We start from the raw sequence: 26,087 nt of genomic DNA, 5'->3' as shown, positions 1-26,087 counted from the left end.
AAAGATATGGCTAAGAAGTAACAAGAATTATTTAGAGGGAGTGACAAATGTTAAAATATTGCAGAATAGGGGGAATCTCACAAAACAAGAATAGCAAATGCAGAATGCTAAACAGAAAATAAGGGATTACCTCAGTAATATGCATGAGTTTAGAAAGATTGCTGTTAAGCAACTGTTTTTTGATAATAATTCTAGAGCACAATAACTTTTAGCACAACAACTCAGGCAACTAAAAGCGGAAAGGGCTCTCACAAAGCTTAGTGAACCTATAACAAGGAAGATAAGAGATCTTGTGGAAGTATTAGAAATATTTTGGAAATTTTATGAATGTTTGTATAAAGTAGAGAAATATGAAAATCAAGAAAAGGTACAAATGGAAATGTTTATGGAAGAATTAAATATGCCAAGGTTAGAGGTAGATGAGGCTTAATTGCTAACAATTAGGATACGAAGTGATGAGATAAACATGGCTATGTATAACCAATCTACAGGAAAATCCCTATAAATAGATGGTATTCCTGTGGAAGTTTGGAAGCTAGGAGGGAAAAAACTGATAAAGATCTGGAAAGTTTTGTTTAACAGTATCTTAAAAGGAGGAGAAATACCAGCATCCTGGAAGAAAGCAGTAGTAACTGTAATACCTAAAGAGGGTAAAGATCCATCAGATCCAGCTTCATACAGGCCACTTTCAGTACTAAACCATGATTATATCGTGTTTATGTCTACAATGGCTAAAATAATGGCAAAAGTGATACCAGAATTAATAGGTATGGATCGGTGTGGTTTTGTGGAGGGGAGGCAAACATTTGACAAAATTAACAGAACATTTTTGATCCAGAGGGAAGTAAGACAATACCACTGTTGTTGGTGAGTCTTAATGCAGAGAATGCATTTGACATAGTAGATTGGGATTTCATGAGCAGGGCAATGGAAGTATTTGCTTTCCCTGATACAATTATAAGGTTTATTAAGAGTATATATGAGAGATCGGGAGTGAAAATGAAAGTGGGCGGGGTCATCTCTGATAACTTATGCTTGAGTAGAAGAATGAAGCAGGGCTGTCCTTTTTCTCCTTTGTTGTAAACACTATTTTTAGAACCACTGGCAAGGAAAATAAGGGATTCAGAAATTCAAGGATATAATTGGTATGATAATCGGGAAAAGCTGGCTCTATTTGCAGATGATATTATTTTATACATAAGTAAGGAAAGTAAAACGGGACCTTGCAGAAACGAAAACGGAACCGAAGGGTTGCAGTTTCACAACAATAAAAGAAAAAGGGAGCTTATGGGCGACGAAGATGAAGCCGGCGACTTTTTTCAAGGAAAAGGAACTAATTTTAACCCTATGAATACACCATCTATATTTGGTACTGAACCTGAAGGGGCTGAGGGGAGAAGCGAGCATTCACTGGAAGCTGGAGCTCGTCCTAAGAAGCCGACTTCTGAGGGTTCAAGTACAGGTACTGTGTTTATGAACACTAATGCTGTTACTACGTCTGAATGGCTAAAAAGACACTTTTTATTTAGTACTGATAAAAATGTTGGCTCTAAGAATACAGATGGAGAGCCTTATTTTGTTAAAATAGATAAATTAAAAACGTTAATGACTAAATTTAAAATAATAAACATTGAAAATGCATACTTAAAAGAATGTTTAAAGAAGGAGATTGTCCCTAAGGGACTTCGTGTATGCAAATATCCGAATAATGTGCAAGAGGGATCTGTTTTTCACATGAGCTTGTTAAAAGTTTTTAACCAGTGTGGTTTAGATATAGTTAGACTAATAATAGAAGAAAATGAAAGAAAACAAGATAGTTTGGGAAAAGAGATAGATGAGCTTGATAATTGTATTAAGAAAGACCTAATACATGGTATTAGGGAAGAAAGAAATAAGTATTTTAAAATTAGACAAGAAATTGATGGGAAATGTGAGGAAGTTATACAACGGAAGATGGGAAAATTGAACAGAGACATGTTGGAATATGAATCTGGTAATAATTACCCTAGACCATCCGTCCCTAAAAAAGATTTTAACATTACTAATAAAAAATGGAATAAACAGGACACCTCTCACAATAACTATAGGAGAAATAGTTATTATGAACAGGAATTTCCTCCTTTAGAAAGGGAAGTGGATGGAGGATTTACACCTCAAAATAGAAGGGGAAATTTTTATATGAGGGGGGGGAGAAGGGGGAGGGGGAGGTTTTAGACAGCCCCTCCACATCAACTAGTGTAACAGGTGCTGATGAGATTGTGACTGATAATATCAAACACACTTACAAAGATTTTTCTATTTATAATTATAGTAACTTTATTTTGGACAAGGATCATTTTAATTTGCTTAGTAAAGGAGTTAAATTCATACCATGGAATAAGGGAGATATAGCCACCACTATTTTAGATACAAAACTCTTTGTAAGGAAAATCAATCTAGGTGTTTTAGCAAGTAGAAATGGTTTTGAGAATGGAAGTAATAAGACGGATTTGAGAAGAAAATCCATTTACAACCCACCCCTTTTACCACAGTTAAAGAATTTTGAAACAATATTAGAAGAAGATATTAGAAAATTGCAAGTCAAGAACAAATATAGACATATGAACAATTTAAAGAAGGGTGAGAATAAAGTCCTAGTGGAATTAATGAACAATGACTTCATAAGAGTGATGAAGCCGGACAAAGGTGGGGGGATAGTAATAATGGACAACATCATATATGAAGGGAAGATGAATATGATACTTAGGGATGAACACAAATACACAGTGGTTTCTAAAAATGAAGTCAATGTAGCATACCAACGTATAGATATTATGTTAAAGGATTATATGTTTGAAGGTATTATGGATCTTGACTTATTTAAGTTTCTCACTGTGTATAAACCGAGAATAGCAACTATGTTTGGTATCCCTAAAGTACATAAGAATTGGTTAGACCCCCCACTTAGACCTATAGTTACGGCTGAAGGGTCAAAAACGACCCCTCTAGCAAAATATGTAGACTCTAAAACTAAACATATTTGGGTCAATAACAAAATTATTCTTAAAGATTCTTGGGATTTTTTGAAACAACTTTCTCCAGGAACTTATAGTGAAGATTTGTTGTTTATTACTATTGATATTGTGGATCTTTTCTCGAATATTCCACACAATAGTGGGATGGAAATGTTTGAAGAAAGTGTGTTTTTGGACAACACTATGACTCAAAATGAAAAAATATTGTCAGTAGCCCTCATGGATATCATATTAAGATATAATTTTTTAGTCTTTGATGGAGAATATTTCCAACAGAAAGAGGGAGTTTCCATGGAGGCGGCGTGTGCACCCACATACGCAAACATAGTGTTGTCAAAATGGGAGGAGAAGTTTGTTTTGAATTCCGATTTTAACAAAGAATGGTTATTGTATCGAAGATTCCTCGATGATATAGTTATCTTTTGGATTGGGGGACATGAAAAGTTTTTAGAATTCATGGAGTATATTAGTCATACCACCAACTTTCTTAAATTTATGTACAGTGTTAACTCAGATGTATTACAGTACTTGGATATAGAAGTAAGTAAGAATAAGGAGAAACAAGGTTTTGAATCCAAGGTATTCAGAAAGGATACCTATTGTAATTCATATTTGCACTTTGATAGTGCTCATCCCCTGCACTGCAAAAGACACATAGTAAAGGGGCAGTTTGTGAGGGGATCGAGAATGACCAGCCAAAATAAGGATTTTGTAAAGGAATGTAATAAATTGCAAAAGATGTTTATTGAAAGGGGGTATCCGAGAAAGTTTGTGTCTGAGATTAGAAAGGAAGTAGAAGAGGGTAGGGGTGATAGATTTAAACCTATTATAGGAGTACATGAATTTTTGACAGTTAAAGAGGGACAGAATAATGTTACGAGTATGGAGGAAAAATCTCAAAGAAAGTTAATAGTGGAATACAATATGTATAATTTTAAAGTTAGAGACACACTACAAAAAGAATGGGATAAATTTGTAGCCTTTACGGACATTGAAGAAATTAATAATATTAAACCAAAGGTAGTTTATAGGAATTCTAGAAGTTTAAAGAATATGTTAGAGAAAAGGAAAAAGAATACATTTCAGACTAACATTAATAAAAAAGTTGGAACTTTTAAATGTGGTAGGTGCAAACAGTGCACCTACATTAGTAATAAAAGTGAAATTTTTTTAGAAAGTAAAAAATTATTAATTAAAAGTAAAGGCTTTTATAATTGTGACACCAAAGGAGTGGTGTATCTGGCTACTTGTAATAAATGTCCCTCCTACTATGTAGGAAAAACTGAAAGAGAACTAAAGAAAAGAATATACGAACATTCTTACGATATTTTAAAGGAGAAAGAGACAAATGCTTTGTTCAAACATAGCAGAAATTGTATAGGTTGCAAATTTCAATTCTTCGTCCTCCAACATGTCAAACAGGACGCTAGGGGTGGTAATTGGGAAGAGATTTTGGAAAGTAAGGAGTTGTGGTGGCAAATACATTTAGAAGCAGGTAAAAAACCTGGCTTAAATGATTTTTTAAGTATAGTATCCTTGTTAAAAATAAAAGCTAACAAAATTTGAGTGTTAGTAAGTGGTTTCAACCAGATGGCGCTTGTATTGCATTGTATCACACTGTTTTAAGTTATAACATATATTTTATATATTTTTAAGTTTACATATATTTCATTCAATATTTAAGAATTAATTTATTCAGGACATATTTAAATATATTTTATCTATTTATTAAGATATATATTAAGTATTGTATATGAGGTGTAAGAATTTTATTTTTAAACAGATTCATATAATGGAAATGTATTAACTACTTAATTATTTATGAGGTAGGACTGTTTGATTTGCACATTTGAAGGATGTATTTCATGTTTCATTGGTTAATGTTTGCTTAGTATGATATTTAAATGCCCAATTAAGTATTGTCATTTGTCTGATGAAGTCTATTATGCTGGACGAAAATGCATACTATGGTTGTGTATTAATAGCGTTTATGTGGATGTTCGTAGAAGTCCGTTTGTTGTCATTAAAACCGTTTTTTAAAATCAGAAGAATTGAAGGTTCTTTCGAGCTGTCCGCACTCTGTTTTGGTTATTTGGTATCTTGAGTGCCTTCCACGAGAGTTTTTTTATTATTTTATACATGACAAAACCAGAAAGGGACATTTCAGTGTTGTGAAATATTTTAAGACAGTTTCAAATCTTCTCGGGATACAAAATTAATGAAGCTAAAACAAAGGCAATAGCGGTAAATTATGTACCCACAAATGAATTTGTCCAACAATATGCATATTTATTGGGACATGATAAAATGAAGCATTTAGGAGTATGGATTAGAAATGACTCTGCTGTGGCAGCTAAGGATATGTGGGAAGAGACTAAACAGAAGATAATACAAAAATTGAGAAACTGGAAGCTTTGTTATATGGATATGGATACTAAGATACAAGCAATTAAAATGTTTTCAGTCCCTTTAGTCTTATACACAGGTCAGGTATATTTTCATCAACCAGAGGCGAAGCTGTGGATAGCAATTAAAAAAGAGTTGAAGGATTTTATCTGGGAAGGGAAGACAGCAAGGGACAAGTGGGATAAGAAAATTCTTCCAGTAGAACAAGGCAGACTAGGATTACTTAATTTGAGGGGGTATTTTAGAGCAGCACAGTTAAGGCTCTTATACATAGCACAAGAAGAAAACTATAATTCAAAAAGTAGAAAGGATGATGATGATACAAGGGGGAAGCTCAAGAAATAAGGAGAGCTTGGGATTTTGGATATAGACTATTAAGGAGAACAACAAAAAACATACAGAGTATTATATTCATAAAATAGCCAGGAGTATTCTAAGAACTAAACCAGCACGAGAATGGAGAAAAGAGATTCTGCCTATAGAGATGACTGTGGCTAGAGATACAGATAATAGGCAAGAGGGGGCTGGAGTTTACTGGAGGAAACTGGCAAATGAACCAAGGTATTGGAAGCAAATAACTAGAAAGGGAAAGGTAATAGAATGGGGAGAGGCCAAGAATTTATTTGGACTGCAGTTTAAAGATTGCTTTCCCTGTCAAAGACTGATATCAGAGTATAGGCAAAGAGAAATAAATAGGGGGATCTTAATGAAAGACAAGCACTGGTAGAGTTTTTAATAGCATCTAAAACAAAAGCTGCAGTTAAAAAGGAATAATTAGTAGAGCATATAATACATTGCATGATAAATATAAGAATCAATCAGAGGAGCTTAGAAAGGATTGGGAAGAGAGATTGGATAAGCAATTCAGAAAGAGACAATGGAGGGATATATGTGTATCTCCCAAATCTGCAACTAAGTCTATAAGATTTTGGATCTTTGCCTAGTAGTGTTTGCATAGGTATTTTTATACCCCAAGAAGACTCCAAAGAATTTTTCCTCATGTGGACAGCAAATGTTGGAGGTGTGATGGGCAGATTTCAAGTGGCTGGGAACATATTTTTTGGAAGTGTAGTGAACTGGCAGATGTTAGGGATTTCCTGCGGACCACTGTGTTGGATATGTTGGGTGAGTGGATTGGATTGACTGGGGAGATGATTTCTTTTGAGCTGTGATACAGAATCAGAATTGCCTGAACATAGTAAAGCATTTCTGAGTCTAATTATGTTGGCCGCCTAAAAAGCAATTACTAGAAAATGGAAATCAAAGTCTAGACAAACTTTATTAGAAGTAGTGAATATAGTAGCAGAGATAAAACAACTGGAAATGGGATCTTTAGAAAAGGGAAGGAGCAAACTACATAGGAAAAAATGGGAATTATGAGAACAATATATGCAGAGAAGGAACAAGGTTTAAGAGGCAAGATTTGAATGAGCCATATGATAGAGTATAAGTGATATATAATGTTTGCATCTACAGTTGTTTCAATGGTGTCTGTGATGCATAATATTTGCAATTAAAGTGGTGTCAGTGTTGTTTGTTTTTCATTTATGTAAATGTAAGATTGCCTATGTCATATGTGATAATTTAATAAAGGTGTTTATTGGGAAAAAAAACACTCCTAAGCAAGGAGCTAAATGCTGCAGATAAAATCATTCTAGAACAAATACTGCTTTCATTTCAGTATCTCACAGAGCAGTAATAAGCAGCAGAAAGTGTTTTCAGCCAGTTGAAGTACTGAATGTTTGACCTGTTCAAATGTGAGAAGTAACTTTGCAATTTTAAATCCAGCATAAATTCTTTGGATAGAAAACGTGATTGTACTCCTTGTATAACTATAGAAATAATTTAGATTAATGGGCATCTCCTATGAGCAAGAGTGCAGCTGCCATGCAATATAAGTAACTTAAAAACATGAAAAATCCATCCAAAGAAATAAAGACTTCTGTTTGAGAATGGAAACTATCTGATACCTATTTATGCAGGTTAATCCAAAAGAGGTTAGAACAGTTTTTCCACAATCTAACTCTTGTTTTAGTAACTGCAGTTCAGGTAAATTAAATTCTTGGCCATAGCAACCTTTAATGAAAAAATACTCTCTCTTATATGAGAGAAAATGTTTTTCAATGGTTTGTTCAAGGCATGGCTCAGTGAATTGAGTTTGAACAAATACTTATACTACCATGAGGGTAGTATTGCAGCATTTGTCCTATTATCTAATAGTGAGTGGGTGTTTCCCATATCCAGTGTACATGTATGGTAGTAACTTTTCTTTGTGCCCAGCTCATGTCTAAAAATGGTTCACTGCAGATTATAACTCTTTCTGTGTTTATTTATTTATTTATTTATTTTATTTATTCTACATTTGTTGACCGGGCTAGTCCAACTGGATATATGTCCATTTTCAGTGGAGGCCCGGGGAGAAAAGCTCCAACAAACAAAAAAAACACACTATTATTTATAATATGGGACATTTACAAATGCAGCTAAATGTACAGATAATCATCCCATTCATTACATTTTGTTACATTTCTGTAAACAGAATTATGGTACATTTCAGCTATGGTCAGCCATGCAAATATTTTGCTAAAAAATTAGTATAAGAGAATATGTTCATTGTAGTTGACAGAAAAAAGTAGGTAGGTTATACATTCTCTTAATAGTTAACAGAAAAGTAACTAGTTTGTACAGTAATGATAATAAATGCTTTGAGGAATTAGGAGTAGTTAGATAGGGTTAGAACAAGGGCATAGCCACTGTGATTTAAGGTATAGCTTCAATTTGCTTTTAAGTAATGTTGTAGAGGTAATGGTGGTTAGGTCTTTTGGGAGGGAGTTCCAGTTTTTTTTCCAACTGTATTGGCGAACAAGGAGTCACCAGCCAAGTTGTTAGCTTTACCTATTTGTACAAGTAGTTTATTTGATGAGCGTAAAGTCTTGAGGTTGTTATAGGGGTGATTAGGTTAGTAAGTATTGGTGTGTTAGTAGGTTGGTACAGGATCTCGTGGGCAACTGTTAGTTGATTAAATATTATGATATTTGGCAGTTTTAGCCATCCTAGCTGCTTCAGATTATCACAATGATGGGCTCTGAAGGCAGATCCAGTTGCAAATCTGGCAATATTATTGTAGGAGATTGCTAGCTTATTGATGTTGTTTTTGCATAGTTTCGTATATATAGGCGAGGCATAGAGCAGGGTAGAGTTTAAGTGGTTACTGGGCAATGGTGGTTCTGGCTAGTGGTGACAAAAAGGATTAAAACCTATATAGGGATCCTAGCTTTTTGTTGACTATTTTTTAGTACTATTAATATGGGAATAAAAGGTAAGGTTGTTGTCAATTAGAACCCCAAGAAGTTTAGTAGTATAATCAGGAGATATAATAGTGCCATTGCTTGATGTGACAGTAAAATTAAGTGGGGAGGCCCTATGTGTGGGAGTGAATAGTAACAGTTTTGTTTTTTGGGGATTCAGAATGAGGCATCGATGTAGAAGCCATTTCTCCACTGTGTTAAACACATTTTAGGTTATGGACTCTAGGATAGATGGCGAGGTGGCAGAGCATATTAGCGTGGAATCATCTGCATATTGGATACAAGTAGCTTGAGTTATAACAGAGTACAGGTCATTTATAAAAATAGATAATAGGAGAGGGCCTAATATGAAGCCTTGAGGGACCCCAAGGGCAATTGGGAGGTGGGAGGATAAGTTGTTCTCTCATAGGACAGCCTGCTGCCTGTTGTCTAAGTATGATTGGAACCATTGAACAGCCAGTGTGTCTAGAGACAAGTGAGCCTGCAGGGCGAACAGAGTGGGTAGAGCCAGTGAAGGACTGAACCCCAGGAGAACAATCAGTAGAGTGCTAACTGCTAAGGTAAGTTTGGGAGAGATGGATGGGAGAGTTGATAGAGAGATAAGCAGTGTAAGGTAGAAGGATAGAGTGGGACTGCAGGAGAGATAAGTGTAGGAAAAACTGGGGAATGCCTGAGAGTTATATGCTAAGATAGTAAGACATGTGTTCAAGGAGATTAGTCATGGGAAGAGGGTGGCACCTACTGGTCAGTAGGATATATTGCAATCATGGCTACTCATAGGGGCTAGCAGGACAAGAAGTAATAGGAGGGAAAAGATAGGAGAAATACATACAGAGGCAATGAGAGGCGAGGGTATGGTAGGTGGGAGAAGAGATTACTTTTGGCTGCTGGCTGTCCTGGCTAGGGAGTGTACGCTAAACCTGCAATTTACTTCCAGATATACATTTAGACATGTCTATTAAGTACACACAATGTTCTGTGTTACTGAAGGGAACATAAGAGGTTATTGACCACTCCACTCTTTGAGACTGCAGTGCGTCAAAACTGAGGTCCCTTTTCTAACTCAGTTCATCCTCAGAGTCGGTATGTTTAAAGTAGAATGTGGGAGTAAAATCTCTCTTTATTAGGTTGGGGGGATGTGCAGTCAATCTGATGAAACTCAGTGTTTGTTTTAAATGTAGGACTTACAGTTTGTTGTTGTGCTTCATTGACTTTTCATGTAATGTATTCTTACTCAGTACAAGAAGTGTAAGTGTAGCTACAAACGTTTTTCTTTACAGACATTGCTTTCTGCTAGTATCAAATTAGGACAAGACAGAATTGTTCTGCTCATTCCACTTACTAATTTGTATCATTTATTATACAGGCCTGTATAACACTGCTATCCGTACTGTCAGCAGCTGCAAAATCTCACTAATTAGACCATGGCATCTGAAACAGTTCTGCCAGCTCTGCAGTGGCTGTTCATCTCTGCAAGGACTTCAACTCTTATGTTACTGCAGCCACAGCTATCAACAATTCTATGAAATACACTGCATAGATATTTATACAGAGAGCTATGAGTGGACTGTACTGGCATATTGTGCCAGCACACAATCTATTAAACTGCATGTGATTTACTGATTTACATTTTATTCATGATTTAGGTGTTTTTCATTAATGTTGGTGCAACACTCCGATCCCATGTAAAATGGGAAAAACAGGGTTCACCATGTAGTGTAATTGAACAAGAAAATATATAAGTAGTTACTACAGTGTCCTACACACTGAGAGTCATAAAATTATAAAATATCAAGGCATGCAAATAGAATCCAATTCATCATGGAACAATGACTCTGAGAAACTTCATATAGTTCTGGGAGCAGTTTGGCTAATTATTAAAAAAATATTCAAGCATAGTTAAATATGCTATCAGTACAGGTAGTTCTCCCACAGACTACAGAATGAGACAGTACACCTTGAGGTGCTGAGCACTGTTAGCACACATCAAACGTTGGAACATTACTTATTTCATTATCTTCAAACATGGCCCAGTTTAAGAGGATTCATGATGATTCATCAAACAAAATTTGTACACTGAACAAAAACTCTGAAAGCCAATTTCAGAGAATAACAAAAAAAAAAAGCTTTCTATGCAGGCAAACAAGCCCCCCAGCATCCCATGTGAGGGAGATCCCCACACCCCAACTAACATATATATCAACTCCATGGTCACACAACAGTGGAGAAAAGTAAAAAAAGTTTATGGCCACTGAAAGTGGCTTTCAGCAATATTTCCTTATCAGTATTATCCATCAGACAGATTACCATCAAAAACATATCACATTTCCTTTTTCAGTCATCTCTACTAAACCGATGATCCTAAGACTTTATATATTTTATCTGGATCAATGTTGTCAGTTTTACCCCCATAAGCTAACTTCTGCTAAGCCTTCCATGTATCAAGGTTTCACCCTCATCTTTCCTGTTCGAATTTTCAACACTTGCAACTCATTTGAGCAGTCTTTTTGCCAACCATGTAAACTGAAAAAGCATGTTAAATCAGTATGCTGAAGGACCGGAACTTCAGGAGTGTTGTACAGTCTAGTTATATATTTTCTGGCAGATCAATAATGCTGACAGATTCATGTTCCCTCAGATCATTACTTGGCTCAGGAGAACATCACAGGGAAAGATAATGTGTCCTGAAATGTATAGTTACTCAAGCACATATCTTAAAAAAACATCTTGCAGCAGCAAAATAAAGAATTGCAGCTTGAAGCAGTAAACCAAGTATCTGTCACTGTTTCTTTTTAAGAAAAGTTTGCACATGACTGTCTTAATAGTGCAAGGTGACCTTAGTAAGTCAGTTACAAAGATAATAACTAGTACACAATGTATATAATTTCAGATTTGTATCTAGTCAGATCAGGTGGCCAGATAGTCAACCTATAATTATGCTGTGGCTGAAACTATCACATTTAGTATCAAAACTAATACAGTTTAACTTGAGGCAGCAATGGCCTGGGACAATGTATTTATTTATTTGTGCTTAATTATTTATTTAAGATGGTAGTCTAGTCTCAAGCAACCATTTTCAGCTGTGGACTGTAAATTCTAATATCTTAAAGTAACCAAAAGAACCTGGAAGTGTGGCAGACCTTGTGACCTAGTGGTTAGAACAGCAAGGCACAATCTGGAAATCTGTGCCTTAACTCAACGTTTTTTCACTGTAATTCAAATTCAGGTTCTTCTATTGTTCCTTAGACTTTTACAACTGGATCCCCTCTGCTACCTCCTTCCTTTGCTGTCCATTTTACAAAGGTGGTTATATCAACATGCCAGGGAAATCATCTCTGTAGCATAGCATGCAGACAAGACAGTGTTCAGTCTTCATAAATGTACTACTTGTGAGATAAACAAGACCTTAAATATTTCTGCTTTATGCCTGCAGAACTGTTCAGCATAACCTCACCCCCAGAGCAGGATTCGCAAACACTGCATGCTGATTACAAAATACATTGATCTAGGACTAAAAGGTGTGGTTACAAAAATCTCTAGGATTCAGAGGGAAGCAATGCGAACTTCATAGTTTATGTATGCAGTGACATAACATGTATATAATGCCTTTGGAATGTGTCCAACCAAACTGCATACATGCAGTATAGAAGCAGTACCATGCAAAAAGAAATACATTAAAAGCAAATGTGGTATTCAAAGGCATTAGTTTACAGTCAGTTGATTAGAGAAATCAGAGGCAATTTAGAGGGGTGGGGTTGTCCTTTACAGTTCCTGCAAGCATCACTGACATGGCTTGTCTCAAAACTGGCTTCAATTTAGACCATAATATGCAAAAGAGTAATACAGTTCTCAAAATTTGAGCTCATTATAAAGAAACAGCAGGGTACTATAACCAGCTGTACAGATCCCAAATTTTTTGATAAAAAATGACAAGTGCCTAGCAAAACATGAGGCCATTTTACTGCTTATACACTAGAAAGTACCCATATTAGGCACATACAGTGAGCACACATTTCTCACCCTTCTCTGTATTTTGCTTGTACTTTAATCACATAAACTAATAAAGCAGTAAAAGGCTTCCCTGCTTTAGACAGGCCATGTACAATACTATCTACTTAAACAACATGGTAATAAAGGTGTTCATTTTGACACTTTAAGTCCTTGAACTACCTTTGGACAACTGGCCCTTTCCAAGTGTACACAGATAACACCACAGTTGTGTGGTATGTAAACAAGCAGGGGGCATACAGTCCTATCACCTCTGTAGGTCAGCCATGACTGTTTATGACATTGTTATCCATTACAGTATTTCTCTACAGGCAGTTTCCATTCCAATGGTGAGAAACATAGTAGCAGACTTCCTGTGCAGGTCCAAGGCAGACCATCATGAATGGGTGTTAAACAAAGAGGTCTTCCTGCACATTGTCCATCAGTGGGGTACTCTTCAAGTAGATCTCTTCATCTACACTCAGAACAGGCAGCTGAGGTTGTTCTGTTCCAGAGTACCATGCCCAGAAGCATGGAAGATGGATGCCATGCCCTTCTCATAGAAGGTGACACTCCGTTATGCCTTTCCTCCCATCCCTCTGATTCCAATCCTCCTCAAAATCTTGAAAGACAAATCAAAATTTTTGTTGGTGACTCCTTTTCACCCAGGCAGCACTGGTCTCCTCTTCTCTTTCACTAGGCCCTGTGCACTCATCAAAAGTTGCCACACAAGATGGACTTGCTCACATAACACAAGGGTTTACTAATGCATCCAAATATCCAAACCCTAAGCTGTTAACCATTCAAACCATTTGGATGATAGAATTTTGTTTCCATTCAGGGACCTTTTGTAAGTGGACATGCTTTAAGTATTACTGGAGACTAGAAGCCCTGCTATATGGAAATCTTATATTTCCAAATGGAAAAGATTTATTGTTTCATGTCAGAAGAAGAAAAAAACAGGGTGCTTATCAAATGGGTAGCCCTGCCATTTTTTTCTTACTTGTGTGAGCTGCTCAGCTCTGCACTTGCATTTCTTCTATCAAAGTGCATTTGTCACTCAACTTTGCCTCTCTGCCCTTAGATCCTCATCGACCTGCATGTTTTGAGGTCAAGCAGTTTTTGAAAGGTGTCCTATACATTTGGACACAAAGAAGAGTTATGCCTCCTCCTTGGGACCTAAATTATGTCTTAGAAAAACCCACTCTTGTACCATTTGAACCCGAGTCCTCTTAAATTCTATATTTAAAAGACTGTTTTGCTAGTACTTCCAGTACTTATGGAATTTCCATCTTTTCTCATCTTCCACAAGGACACGTTAACCCTTAGGACTAACCCTTCCTTTATGCCTAAGGTGGTCAGTGATATATATCTTTGGACCAGTCCATCAATCTTACCACCTTTTTTCATCTCCCCAAAACAAAGAAGAGAGACTCCAAAACTCTTTAGATGTCCATAGGCAACTTACTTTTTACTTTGACAAAATGAGGATATCAGAAAGTCTGATCAACTCTTTCTCTCTTTTCAGGAAAAGAAGCTGGGTCTTCCAGATCTAAACAAAGCATTGAAAAGTGGATTTCTAATGCTATTTCTTTTCATTATACCTTTCATGGAAACGACTGCCATGTCTTTCAAAAGCTCATTCCACAAGAGCTGTTGCTTCTTCTGGAGATTTTTTTCAAAGGGCTGGATTCTAAATCACCAGCTACTTGGTGTTCTAAACTTGGATGTTTTTTCCAGGGCTAAAGATGGTTTATTTATTTGTATTTGAGTACCAGGATGTCCTGAGTGGGTTGTACAACACCCCATTTTGGCAGAAGCCCAGGGAAAAAGCTCCACAAAATTACACATTCTAACAATAAAATAACAAATGTAAACAATACAGAAAATATAATACAATACAATGCAAATTAGTGACTTAACTTAATGATTAAGTAATAGTTACAAAGCAGTGTAAGATATTTAGTGTGTAAAGCAAAGGAGGGTTATGAAGGGGGTATTACTGAGAGAGTGGAAAAGATTATAATTAGGAAGAGCAAGGAGGCATTATTAAATGGAAGATTGTTGGAGCATTTTGCACACGGGGATTTAGCCTAATTGGAAGGGTGAAGGCATTTTACAGTAGAAAGACAAAGACTGAAGAATTATAGGATAATATATAATATTATATTATATAATAGGGTAATTATAGGACAGACAACATGTTTAGAGGAATGAGTGGTGTTAAAGGAAACACAGTTTGATGTAATCTATGAATAGTTTTAGGAGAAAATAAAGAGACTTAATATTGAAAAACAGGCAAGCCTCTGAGTAGACAAGGGAATCAACTAAAGTAGATCAATAATAGTAAAAATAAAAACAGAAGTGGTTCCACACGGCAGGAAATTATTGCAGAAGAAATTTATTGCAAAAAGTAAGCGCTTTTGTGAATAACATTCTCTTCTTCAGTCTGAAGAAGCGAATGTTATTCGCGAAAGTGCTTACTGAAGAAGCGAATGTTATTTGCAAAAGCGCTTACTTTTTGCAATAAATTTCTTCTGCAATAATTTCCTGCCATGTGGAACCACTTCTGTTTTTATTTAGACTTAATATTGAGTTTAGCCATGTAAGTTGGAAGAAGAGCTGTGACAGGAATTAAATAGGTTTTGCTAGATTCATCCTTCAAGGAATCTTAGACCACAACTCATCTACTCAAACCACCTCTGTCTCCTTTTATGCAGCTTTGGGAATCTTCTCAACTGTTAGTAATACTTCAGCAATGAACTAAGGAAGGGTATTGTACAGTTGTGTATGAATTTACCTAAACACCAGATGGCTGACTGTTCACTGTTGCAGTATTACATGCCATGCTGCTTTCCCCTTGTTTCTTTCTTTTCTTATCCTTGGTCAGCATGGATGGATCTTTCCTTCTTTCCCTACTTCCTGTTGGCATCTGTATAGCATCTATTTTTGTATATAATTTACCTATTTTTCTGCTTCAGGATCATTTTTTTTTTTCATTTGGAGCAAGAAAGTCCTGAGTTAGTTCATGCCCATACAGTCTTTATTTACCTCCTAGCTGTCTTGAGCTTTGGTCATACATCAGAAGTACAGTGCAAGTGGAAGGCACCCAGATGTTGGTACACTGACTACATGTATTGCTATCCTTGGCAGGATATCATGTCTGCTACTAATAGTGCAACAGTGATCAAACATCAACTGTTATGGTAAGTTCTCATGCAAATGTATTTTAAAGCATATATTTTTTTCTCTGAATTAATTTCTCCAAATGTTGAGGGATTTTTAATGCCGTGACAAAACAGACTCTCTTTCTAAATGGGAGCTTGACAAGTTTTCAATTGTAATTTGTCTGATGGATAATACTGTACTGGAAATATCTCTGAAAGCCACTTTCAGTAAAACATTACTTTTTTGCACATTCTCCACTGTAATGCAGCCATAGAATTTGTATAAATAAGTTTGTGTCTGTGTGTGTGTGTATGTATGTTCAGAGGGGTCTCAAACCACATGGGGTATGCTGGAGGGTTTGCCTCCCTGCAAAAACAAAGCATAATTTGGTATTCATTGAAAGTGGCATGCATGAATAGTTCTTTGAATTTATTGTTGGTTGGACAAATTTTGTTTGATTAATCATCATGAATCCCTGAAAGCATTGTTATGTCATCCATTCATACATTCATTCTCCAATTACCTGCTTAATTCAATGCAAGACAGAGCCTGTCCTAGCACACAGAGGTCACAGGGGTGTGAGGTTGGTATAATGGTTAAGGTGTTTATCTGATAGTCGTGAGGTGCAGGGTATGATTCTCATATGGGATAATTGGCTAGGCTCAAAATGACCCACAAAGGCAGTTAGCATAGTACTAATCTATGAACTTGTAAACCTATGAGCAAAACATAGAAGCTGTTCTTGAATGGGATGTCAACTTATTATGGGACATACACACATAAAACTGACACAAGTGCCCACCTTTGAGCATCTTAGGGGACTGCTTGTTCAAGTACTGCACAGCTTTGGGATATGGGAGGAATGGGGAGTACCCAGTGACACAGAGAGGAGTTGTAGATTCCACTCAGTAGGCACCCCAGCCAAGAACTGAAGTGGCAAAACAAGTGCTGGCAACAACTCTGTCAGCTGGTGTTAGATCAGTAAGAGTTTTTGTCTACTGCACTGTTAATTCAGTTAAGTTCATGTATTCATTCTTTAGTGTCTGTGGTGTCCTGTTCAGGGCTATGAGGGTGCCGAGCCTGTTTCAGCATTCATTTAGAAACTCAATGGGGGTAAGGCAGAGAACTAATACTAAATGATACTCCAGTTCATCTCGCGCACACACACACACACACACACACACACACACAGATACACAGATACACACAACATACTGTGTGATACACACACACACACACACACACAGATACACACAGATACATAACATACTGTGTGGTACATGGCATTGCGCACACACACACACACACACACACACACACACACACACACACACAGATACACACAGATACACACATACACACAACATACTGTGTGATACATGGCATTGCACACACACACACACACACACACACACACACACACACACACACACACATGGTAATGGTAAGTTAAAGGACTGCCAGATTACTTAACAGCATGTCTATGGTAAGTGAGAGGAAGCCACAGTACCCAATGAAAACCCATGCAGACAAAAAGAGGATATGCAAGCTTCACACAGAAGTGATTCCCAGGGAAACAAGAGCTTTGAATCATTATTTCTGTCCTGTCTTTTGCTTCTTACTATATATGCATGCATGTGATACTTCTTAGCACTTTTTCATCATGCCTAGAAACCTGCATGGGAGCCGTCATATTTGAGTATTCCAACCTGGTTATATAAAAAAATATATGCTCTTTGCAGCAGTAATTATGTGAAATTTGCCTTGCCATCTGTAAAAGATTAAAATGCAAAAGATGTGCAATTCACAAAGTATTTCCATTCCAGTTATGTTCTGTTTTTGCTGTCATCTCCTTGTAGCCATTTTCAGAATACCAAATAATGTGTCAGACTGCCCTCTGCTTACATTTGCTGTTTGTGATATCATAGCCACTTGGAATAGTGAATATTCTATCATTAAATCATAACATTGAAGAGTCAATTGTTTTTGTATGTTGCCATGTACTGCCATTGTCTGGATTTCTGAGATATATAGTATGTCTTAAAAGGACTATTAAAAAAGAAAGATTTCTGCTGAAGGATTGCCATAAGTGAATCTCGTTTACAGAGATTCTGTAGGGTAGAGTTGCTCTTCGACTGCCTTCTAAAAGTCTTTCTGGCGATTTGACTCTGTTGTCTAAGATGAATTACAGCAAAACGTGTCACTGATTGCATCTTTGCACACATTCATCTAACATTAAACATGAATAAATCTATTTCTGAATGCTTTTGTTTATAGCCATGGCCACAGAGTCTGGATCCTCTGAATCGCGAGGCAAGGCAACAGCGCTTTGCTCATTTCACAGAGTTAGCTATTGTATCTGTTCAAGAAATTGTTGATTTTGCCAAACAGCTGCCTGGCTTCTTAGAGCTAACAAGGGAAGACCAGATTGCACTGCTTAAAACATCCACCATTGAAGTAAGTCATGTGTTGGTTTCCTTACTTAATCTCTCTAATTTTATTGCATGGAATGACTAAGGTCTTTACGTTTTGAAATGAAAGGTAATCTGGACAAGAGAACATGAAGAGGCTGGTTGACTATAATACTGTAAGAGGAGGTCACAGGTGACATTTATTATACTGAATAAGAGTGAGTGTCCTCTGTAATTAATATCTTTGATCTGATGCCTAATACTTTAAGGTGTTTTTTGATGTAAAACTACACTACAGACTATGCCCCATCATTCCTCATATTGTACAGATGTACTTTATATGTTGTGGGACAATACTGCTATGATTAACTGTGCACCAGTTTAGCTGTACTACAGAGATGGACATTACATTTTGTGAAACAGTACTGACATCATTAAGGGATGTGGAAGTGTAATTCATACACTGCCAGTTCTTATGGTTCCAGGACAGTAGACTGAAAATCTTATTCACTATAAAAAAACAATACTATTCTTGGGAAAATCATTTGTTCCCATTAAGCAGGCAGAAACATGTCACTTAAAATTATTTGCTAGTCAGCAGTCTAAATTTGCAGGCAATAATGGGGTTCACTGGACCAAGCGTAAGTTGCTATCATGAATGCATTGCTGAGTTCTCTTACATCAGTCAAAGGCCAGTCTTTGATATTCGTGAAGCTTGTTTTATTTTTATTTTTAAGTAACTTAAAAAGTTAACAGAACAATGGGTTTTATTAACTTTCTATACATTGACTGCAGTCGTCAGTGACTTACCAGAAAATCAAACAACTGCCCTGGTACAGGGCAAAAGTATGAAGGGACACAATCAAGGATGTTACACAATAAAACAGAACAACAGGTTTTGTATCAACATTCATTTTCTGAATGGTAAGAAGTATGATTGGGAGGAACAGGACAAACATCAGAGACATTAAAATTTAACAGGACAACAGTTTTGCATCTGCATGCACTTTCTGAAATAAAATCAACAGTTAAGTATAAAACTCTGTCTGACATTATTGGTAGACTTCGGTTTTCAGTGGTTAACCAGAAGAGCAAACATTTTATGAGGAATGCAGCAAAAGTATGAAGCAAATCCTAGCTGTTTTGCAAAATCGGGCAGTTCAGGTGCTGGATAATGATTTTTAGCTGTCTGAAATAATGTTTAAAAGGTTAGGGTGGTAGTAGGTTGCTGTAAAGCTACACTACTGCCTTAACATTCTGAGCACTATGCAAACATACTACCATGATCCAGTGTTCTCCATTATCGATGATTTTTAATTGTTTACCTTTCTGTAAGCTTATGCATATTCTCAGAACCTAGAGAGCATAAGTTACTCATTGGCATAAGTACTGTGACGAATGGAGTGCAGGGACCATACCTCAGTCTCATTATACTCTGCTTCTAAACATGCATTCGTGCAACCAATGGCTTCTACAATGCATGCTCTTATTGAACATCTCTAAAATGAAATCAGTACTATTTGGCACATATCAAATGCTTGCCAAAGCTAGCAATACACTTTATATCACAGATATAAACAGTTTTACCACAGACACAACCACCTTTTTCAAATACTTGGGACTGTGACTTGACTCAACCCTTAACTTCCAGAACCATACTAAAAAAAAAAAAAAAAAAAAAAAAACACAAGAAAATTAACTCACAACTTTATTGGGACAGAATATTCTCCACCTGTATGCAAGGACAACCATAGGCTAAGGAATTCTTCTTGCCCAGCTAGAGTACAGACTGCCCATCATTGCTGCATCATCACAGAAAAATATAACTACCCAGCAAATCATCTCCAATGAAATATGTTGTTTCATCACAAACTCATCAATCAAGGACACCACTGCACAACTCTCTCTAAAGCCAGATAGTTTCGTATTACACCAAGATGTGACCTCCTGCTGGCCTTCCTGCTCTACAAAACCCTTACTTCTGACTCATTCTCACCTGCAGCACACAAACTCTTTCCTAAAATCTCACCATATAACCCAAGACATTTCTCACAATCTACCACCAATCTGGCCACACCTGCAAATAAAATATACTGTAGCAATCCTGCTTTCTCCATGGTAGCCCCTAAACTCTGGAAATTGCTACCAACCTACTTAAGAGAATCCCCATGTACACAGAGTTTAGAACTGAACTTTAGAAACATTGAGTTTCACAAGCTACATGCCAGCATCGCCAGTCTCATCACATCACTTAAATCTCATTACCTTTCCTATTTCTGTTAAATCCTTCACCTGCAGTTAATCATCCTGGCAACTCTACTAAAACAATTACTCCTTCCTTAATCTCCCGCATCCCCTCATCTTTCTTTTTTTCTCTCATATATTTCCTTTCCCTACTTTTCTATTCGGTTAATTAAGCTAGTTTGAAACAATAGACTGAAATGGAGTATATATAGTGCTTGCTGTCAAATCCAGCTTGCTTGTAACTTGCCTTTAAATATGAAGTGTAATGCTTGTAAAAATCTCTAAAGTTTGTATAGATACACACATACCTCTGTATCACTATGTTACTCTGTATTTAACTTTATCTCTTCTTTATACTGGAATATAATTACCCAGATTGTGTCCATAAATGGTCCAGTGGGATTAATGCACTAAATAAAAATAAAAGTAAAATAACATTCAGAGTAGTTTGACTGGATAAATGTGTCTTTTTATCAATGGTAAAGAAGAACTGCCACCCCAGAAAGATCTGTTAAACAGACTACTGAAAGTTTTCAAACTTGACTTTGTTTCCTATAATATGTAAGTAGCAAGTTCTTGAAAGTTGTTGTTGTTTGTCTTTTTGGCTTTTCCTGGTTAGGGGTCGCCACAGCGGAACTCCGGTTCGCTAATGATTGGCAGTAGATTTTTTATGGTGCTGAGTTGCCAGCCCGGCGTCCAACCTTTAGCGAAAGCACACCCATTCATGCAGTCTTTCGGAGGCCACTCGACCATGGGGAGGACATGCAGACTCCACACAGAAAGCACTCCAGCCGTGAATCGAATGGGAGAACCTCTTGCTGTGAGGCAACAATGCTACTGCTGTACCACCGCAGCTTCCAAGTAGCAAGTTCTTGACAGTAAACATACAGAAATAAAAAAGTACCACCAGCAACACCTCTTGTTCGGGTGACCAGATGAAAACTTTGCTCTGTTCCCAAGATGGGAGATGTGAAATATAAATACATTGTTTACAAGTGGCATGAGCTGTAGACAAATCCTTTCCTTGCAAATGAGACTGCTTAGATGGAAATAGTAGCATGCTCACTATGCAGGAATGATGTCTGCATTCCCTGGTATGTGTGGAGATAGCCACTGAGTGGAAAGAGACCCATTATATGTTGCAGTTATTTTAAAATAGCTAAGGCATTTCTTTTTATAGTAGCTGGTGTGTAGTATTAATAATCACCACTCAGGCATGGATGAAGCAGGATTTACTCAAGCTTTGCCCTGAGTTGTGGGAAAACCACACATGGGTAAATCCTCCTTTACCTATGATCTGGTAGTGATTATTAGAGTGTTACCCAATAATCAAACCAGTTCAGCCAACCTAAGTCAAAGAAGAATGCTTTACCTCTGTTGGTAAATTATGAATAGTCTCACAGGAACAAGATCTGGCCACACTTATTTGTTAGAGGATTACATGTACCCATTAATGCAGAGTGTAAAAAGGTGACACAGAAAAAACAATCAGTAAAAACTAGCAAGGCTAGACTTTCCACTGTGTGATTCCTTAAACCTCTTGTATTAGAGGCAACATGGGATATATGCAAATGACCCTTTAAGGACATCAGGTGTTTCATCTATATGGCAATTCTGAATGTCCATAATTTTTTCTTTTTAAGTCTATTTATGGACAAATTTAGGCCAATAAAGCCAAACCTCACTAACTGTTTGGCATTATTGGCTGAATTTGTACATAAATAGGCTTAAAAGGAAAAAAAAGGTCATGGACATTCAGAATTGCCATATAGCTGGGATATATTTGTGTTTTCCCATCCACTCATCAAGGTTGTGCTTGAAGAGGGTCAGAGAGGTACTCTGTTTGACATGTATTGGAAGTCTATTCCAGAGATGGTGCAGCCTCTGGAAGACAAACCTGTCTCTCCAGCATATTTTGTTGATGTCATATATTAGATTCAGGTCTTTTGAGCAGGTAATGTGTGAGGAGTTAGACTTATGGATATGGAGCATCTCTAGTAGGGCAGGGTCCAAGATTGTCTTCTAGGCGAGACACAGATCACCTCTGAGCAGTCTGTACAATACCGATCCACAATGGGGGATCCACCTTGGATCCCGGGAACTACTGTCCCATCAGTCTGACGAGCCTGATCTGCAAGGGCATAGAACGCATTATCATGGAACTTATAAACAAAGACATTGGCAACCTTCAAACACTGGACCCCACCCAGTTTGGGTTTGTGAAGGGCCAATCTTGTCTCCTGAACCTGATTGACTTCTTTGAATCAGTCTCCAGAGCTGTGGACAAGGGTAAGGCAGTCCACACAGCCTATCTGGACCTCGCCAAGGCCTTCGACACCATCCCCCACTCTGGAATCATAGATAAACTTACTACGCTGGGTATAAATCCCTACGTCACTCGATGGGTTGCCAACTGGCTTACTGACAGAACCCAGACTGTAAAAGTAGCCAACTCCAAATCCAGCTCCAGACAAGTGACAAGTGGAGTACCTCAGGGTTCAGTCCTGGGACCACTCTTGTTTGGCATCTACTTCTCTGAAGTACAGGCCAACACTAAGGGACTCTGGCTAACAAAGTTTGCAGATGACTGCAAACTGGGAGCCATTATTGAATCCCCAAATGATGTGGATATTCTACAAAAAGGCCTTACAGAAACAGATGCCTGGTGCCAGAGCCATGGGCTCAAGCTTAATGCCAAGAAATGTATAGTTATCACCTTTGAAAAAAAACATGTATCCATGAATTACCACATAGGTGGCAGTACACTAAACATCAAACGTTTGACGAGAGACTTAGGGACACAGGTGGACAGTGGTCTCACCTTCGATAACCACATCGCCACAACAGTCAGGAAATCTTTCTGTGTGGCAAACCTCATCATTAAGGGCTTTTCATCCAGAAAAAAGGAGGTCATTGTCCCACTGTACTCATCCCTCATTAGACCCATTATAGAGTATAATGCCCCATTTGGTATGTACCTCACAAGACATCTGCAAAAGCTGGAAAGGCCATAGAAATACCTCACTAAAAGAATCACAGGCCTAAAGAAGATGCCATATGCTGGTAAACCAGGAAACAAAAAGTCACGCACTTCACACTTTTGTTGACAAACCACTCAGGAATAGATGGTACTGACAGTATATCTCCAACTCACGAGTATGAGAGCTGATGTTGGTATTAAAAGCGTTTATTTGACACAAAGAAACAACAAGACATAGTTTTCTATTTATGGGCATAGATCAAGTCCCAACCAGTATTAGAGGAGGCCCCCTCTCTTTGATTTTAGAGAACCGGGAACTCGAGTGGCAGTTAAAGTTAGATGCCTTCAAGTTCCCTGGATTGAACAAAAACTGTAACATTTCAGCAGTTTTAAAGCTTAGGAGTTATCTTAGATAGACAGGTTATGTTTGTGGTGTTTCCAGTATTCAAAATCAGGTGTGTCTTCCCAAAAAATGTTTTGGTTTTATATTGACTGCTACTTGTATTTATCAAAGATAGTAATAATATAGGTTAATTTCCTATTTTATATTTTTTATATATTTTTTTTTATATATATTTTTTACAGTTATTTTTATAATAATTTTTACAAATAAATAAATAATTACAGTAAATATTTTTTAATCATTGGAAGTTCTAGTTCTGATAGGTAAAATACTACCTATCTTGTTGTTTCTTTAAGAAAGTTATTAGGGGTTGAATAACAAAGAAGAAATCTTCTGCGTTAAATACTTTTATTTTTAAAGTATACTTTGAATGTGCATTTTAGAATCTATATCACCTTTATTCTATGCACAGGGAGTTGACGTGGGTTCGTGTCACTTCCTGTTCCTATAAAGGTGTGCTTTTTGCACCTGTACTTGTATCTCTGATGAAGCTGCACTTTGTATAGCGGCAAAAACGCTGTTTTTTTGATTCAATAAACTTGCGTTAAGAAAGAATCTTTTCTTCTGGACTCTTGGTCTTAAGGTTACCTGAGGTTTTTTGATTTTTAGAAATCCTATAGCGGTATTGAAGCTGTTTCATATATTTTATGAAAGTTTGTTTAAAGAAGAGGAATGGGAAAACAAAAAAGGGACACATGGAAATATTTATGGAAGACTTGTGTATGCCAAGGTTACAGAAAGGTGAGGTTCACTGATTAATAGCTAAGATAAAAAGAGAGAGAATAAAAACTGAGATGACTAATCAATCAACAGGAAGTATGCAGGAATAGATGGTATTCCTATGGTGGCAGTATTTACCGAAAAAGGGCAAAGACCCTTTCACATCAAACTTCATATAGACCCATTTCAACTTTAAACCATAATCATAAAGTGTTTATGATTGTATATTAACTAAGAAAATGGCAAATATGTTACCAAAACTGATAGATATGAATTAGTGTGGGTTGGTGGATGAGTGGCATACATTTGATAACTTTAATAAAACAATGATGAGCCATATTGGATCTGAGAATAAGAAAATGCTGCTATTGTTGGTGTGTCTTGCTGCAGATAAAACATCTAGTAGGGCTAGCTGGGATTTTTTGAGCAAAGTAGTGGCCATATTTGCTTTTCCTCATAGAATAACAAGGTTAATATGGAGGATTTATGAAGAGTCAGCATAAAGGAAGTAAGACAAGCTGTACATGAATATAGAAACCAGGCAGGAATATTGTCTTTCCTGTCTGTTACTTGCATTAAGTTTAGATCCATTAGCATAGAAAATAAAGGATTCAAAACTTCAAGCAAATAACTGGTGTGAAAATGAAGAAAATTTAGATTTATTTGCAGTTGATATTATTTTATACTTGATAAATCCAGAAAAAAGATCTTTTCGGTGTTGTGGAACATTTTGAGACAGTTTCAAGTCTTTTGAGAATATAAAATAAATGAAGGTAAAACAAAAACTGTAATGTTAAACAATGCAGTCACACTTTAAACAATATCCACATCTGCTGTGACATAATATAACTAAATATTGGGTAAGAATTAAGTGAAATAGGTTGATTCTCCCCATAGAACAGGGTGGTTTAAGGTTACCTGATTTGCAGGGTTACTTTAAAGCAGTGCAGATAACTCAAGCAAAAGGTTATAAATCAGACTGATAAGGATGTTGATAAAATGGGGGAGTTTGAGAAATAAAGACAGACCAGGATTTTGGATGCAAGTACTAGCAATCATATAGAATATCATACTCATAACATATCAAAATATTTTATAAGAACTAAGCCAACATGGGAATGGAGAAATAACATTTTACTAATAGGAAGACTATAAGTAAGGGTATAGAAAAATAGATGAAATAAGGCAATTTACTAGAGGAAATTAATAAAAGAAACAAGGTTTTGGGAGCAACTAACTCTGGACAGAAAGGTAATAGAGTGAGATGAGTTTAAGCAAGAGTTTGGACTGCAGATATGAGGTTCCCTTCTCTGTCAAGGACTGATAATGGAGTAAAGGCAAAGAAAAAGGGTTAGGGGAGTGGTAAGTGAAAAAAAAACAGCTGTGGTAGAGGTTTGAGTTGAGTCAAGAACAGGAGATGCTGTTAAAAATAGGTAAGTAGTAGGG

The 26,087-nt window shown here is 36.8% G+C and overlaps 1 protein-coding gene across 1 annotated transcript in view; it reads left to right on the top strand.

The window, feature by feature from the left end:
• LOC122811165 (oxysterols receptor LXR-alpha-like) overlaps positions 1-26,087 on the top strand; it is a 516,654-nt gene that overhangs the window by 207,134 nt on the left and 283,433 nt on the right. Inside the window, exon 5 of the mRNA XM_044082826.1 lies at positions 18,161-18,340. Within this exon, the coding sequence (XP_043938761.1) occupies positions 18,161-18,340 (180 nt within the window). The remainder of the gene's footprint in view (positions 1-18,160; positions 18,341-26,087) is intronic.

This window comes from Protopterus annectens, chromosome 9.part0, assembly GCF_019279795.1.
Source record: "Protopterus annectens isolate FY-2018-M chromosome 9.part0, PAN1.0, whole genome shotgun sequence".
In the NCBI taxonomy this organism is placed as follows: Eukaryota; Metazoa; Chordata; order Ceratodontiformes; family Protopteridae; genus Protopterus; species Protopterus annectens.
Note: the sequence above shows the minus strand (reverse complement) of the source record. Positions and strands in the feature narration are given on the sequence as shown.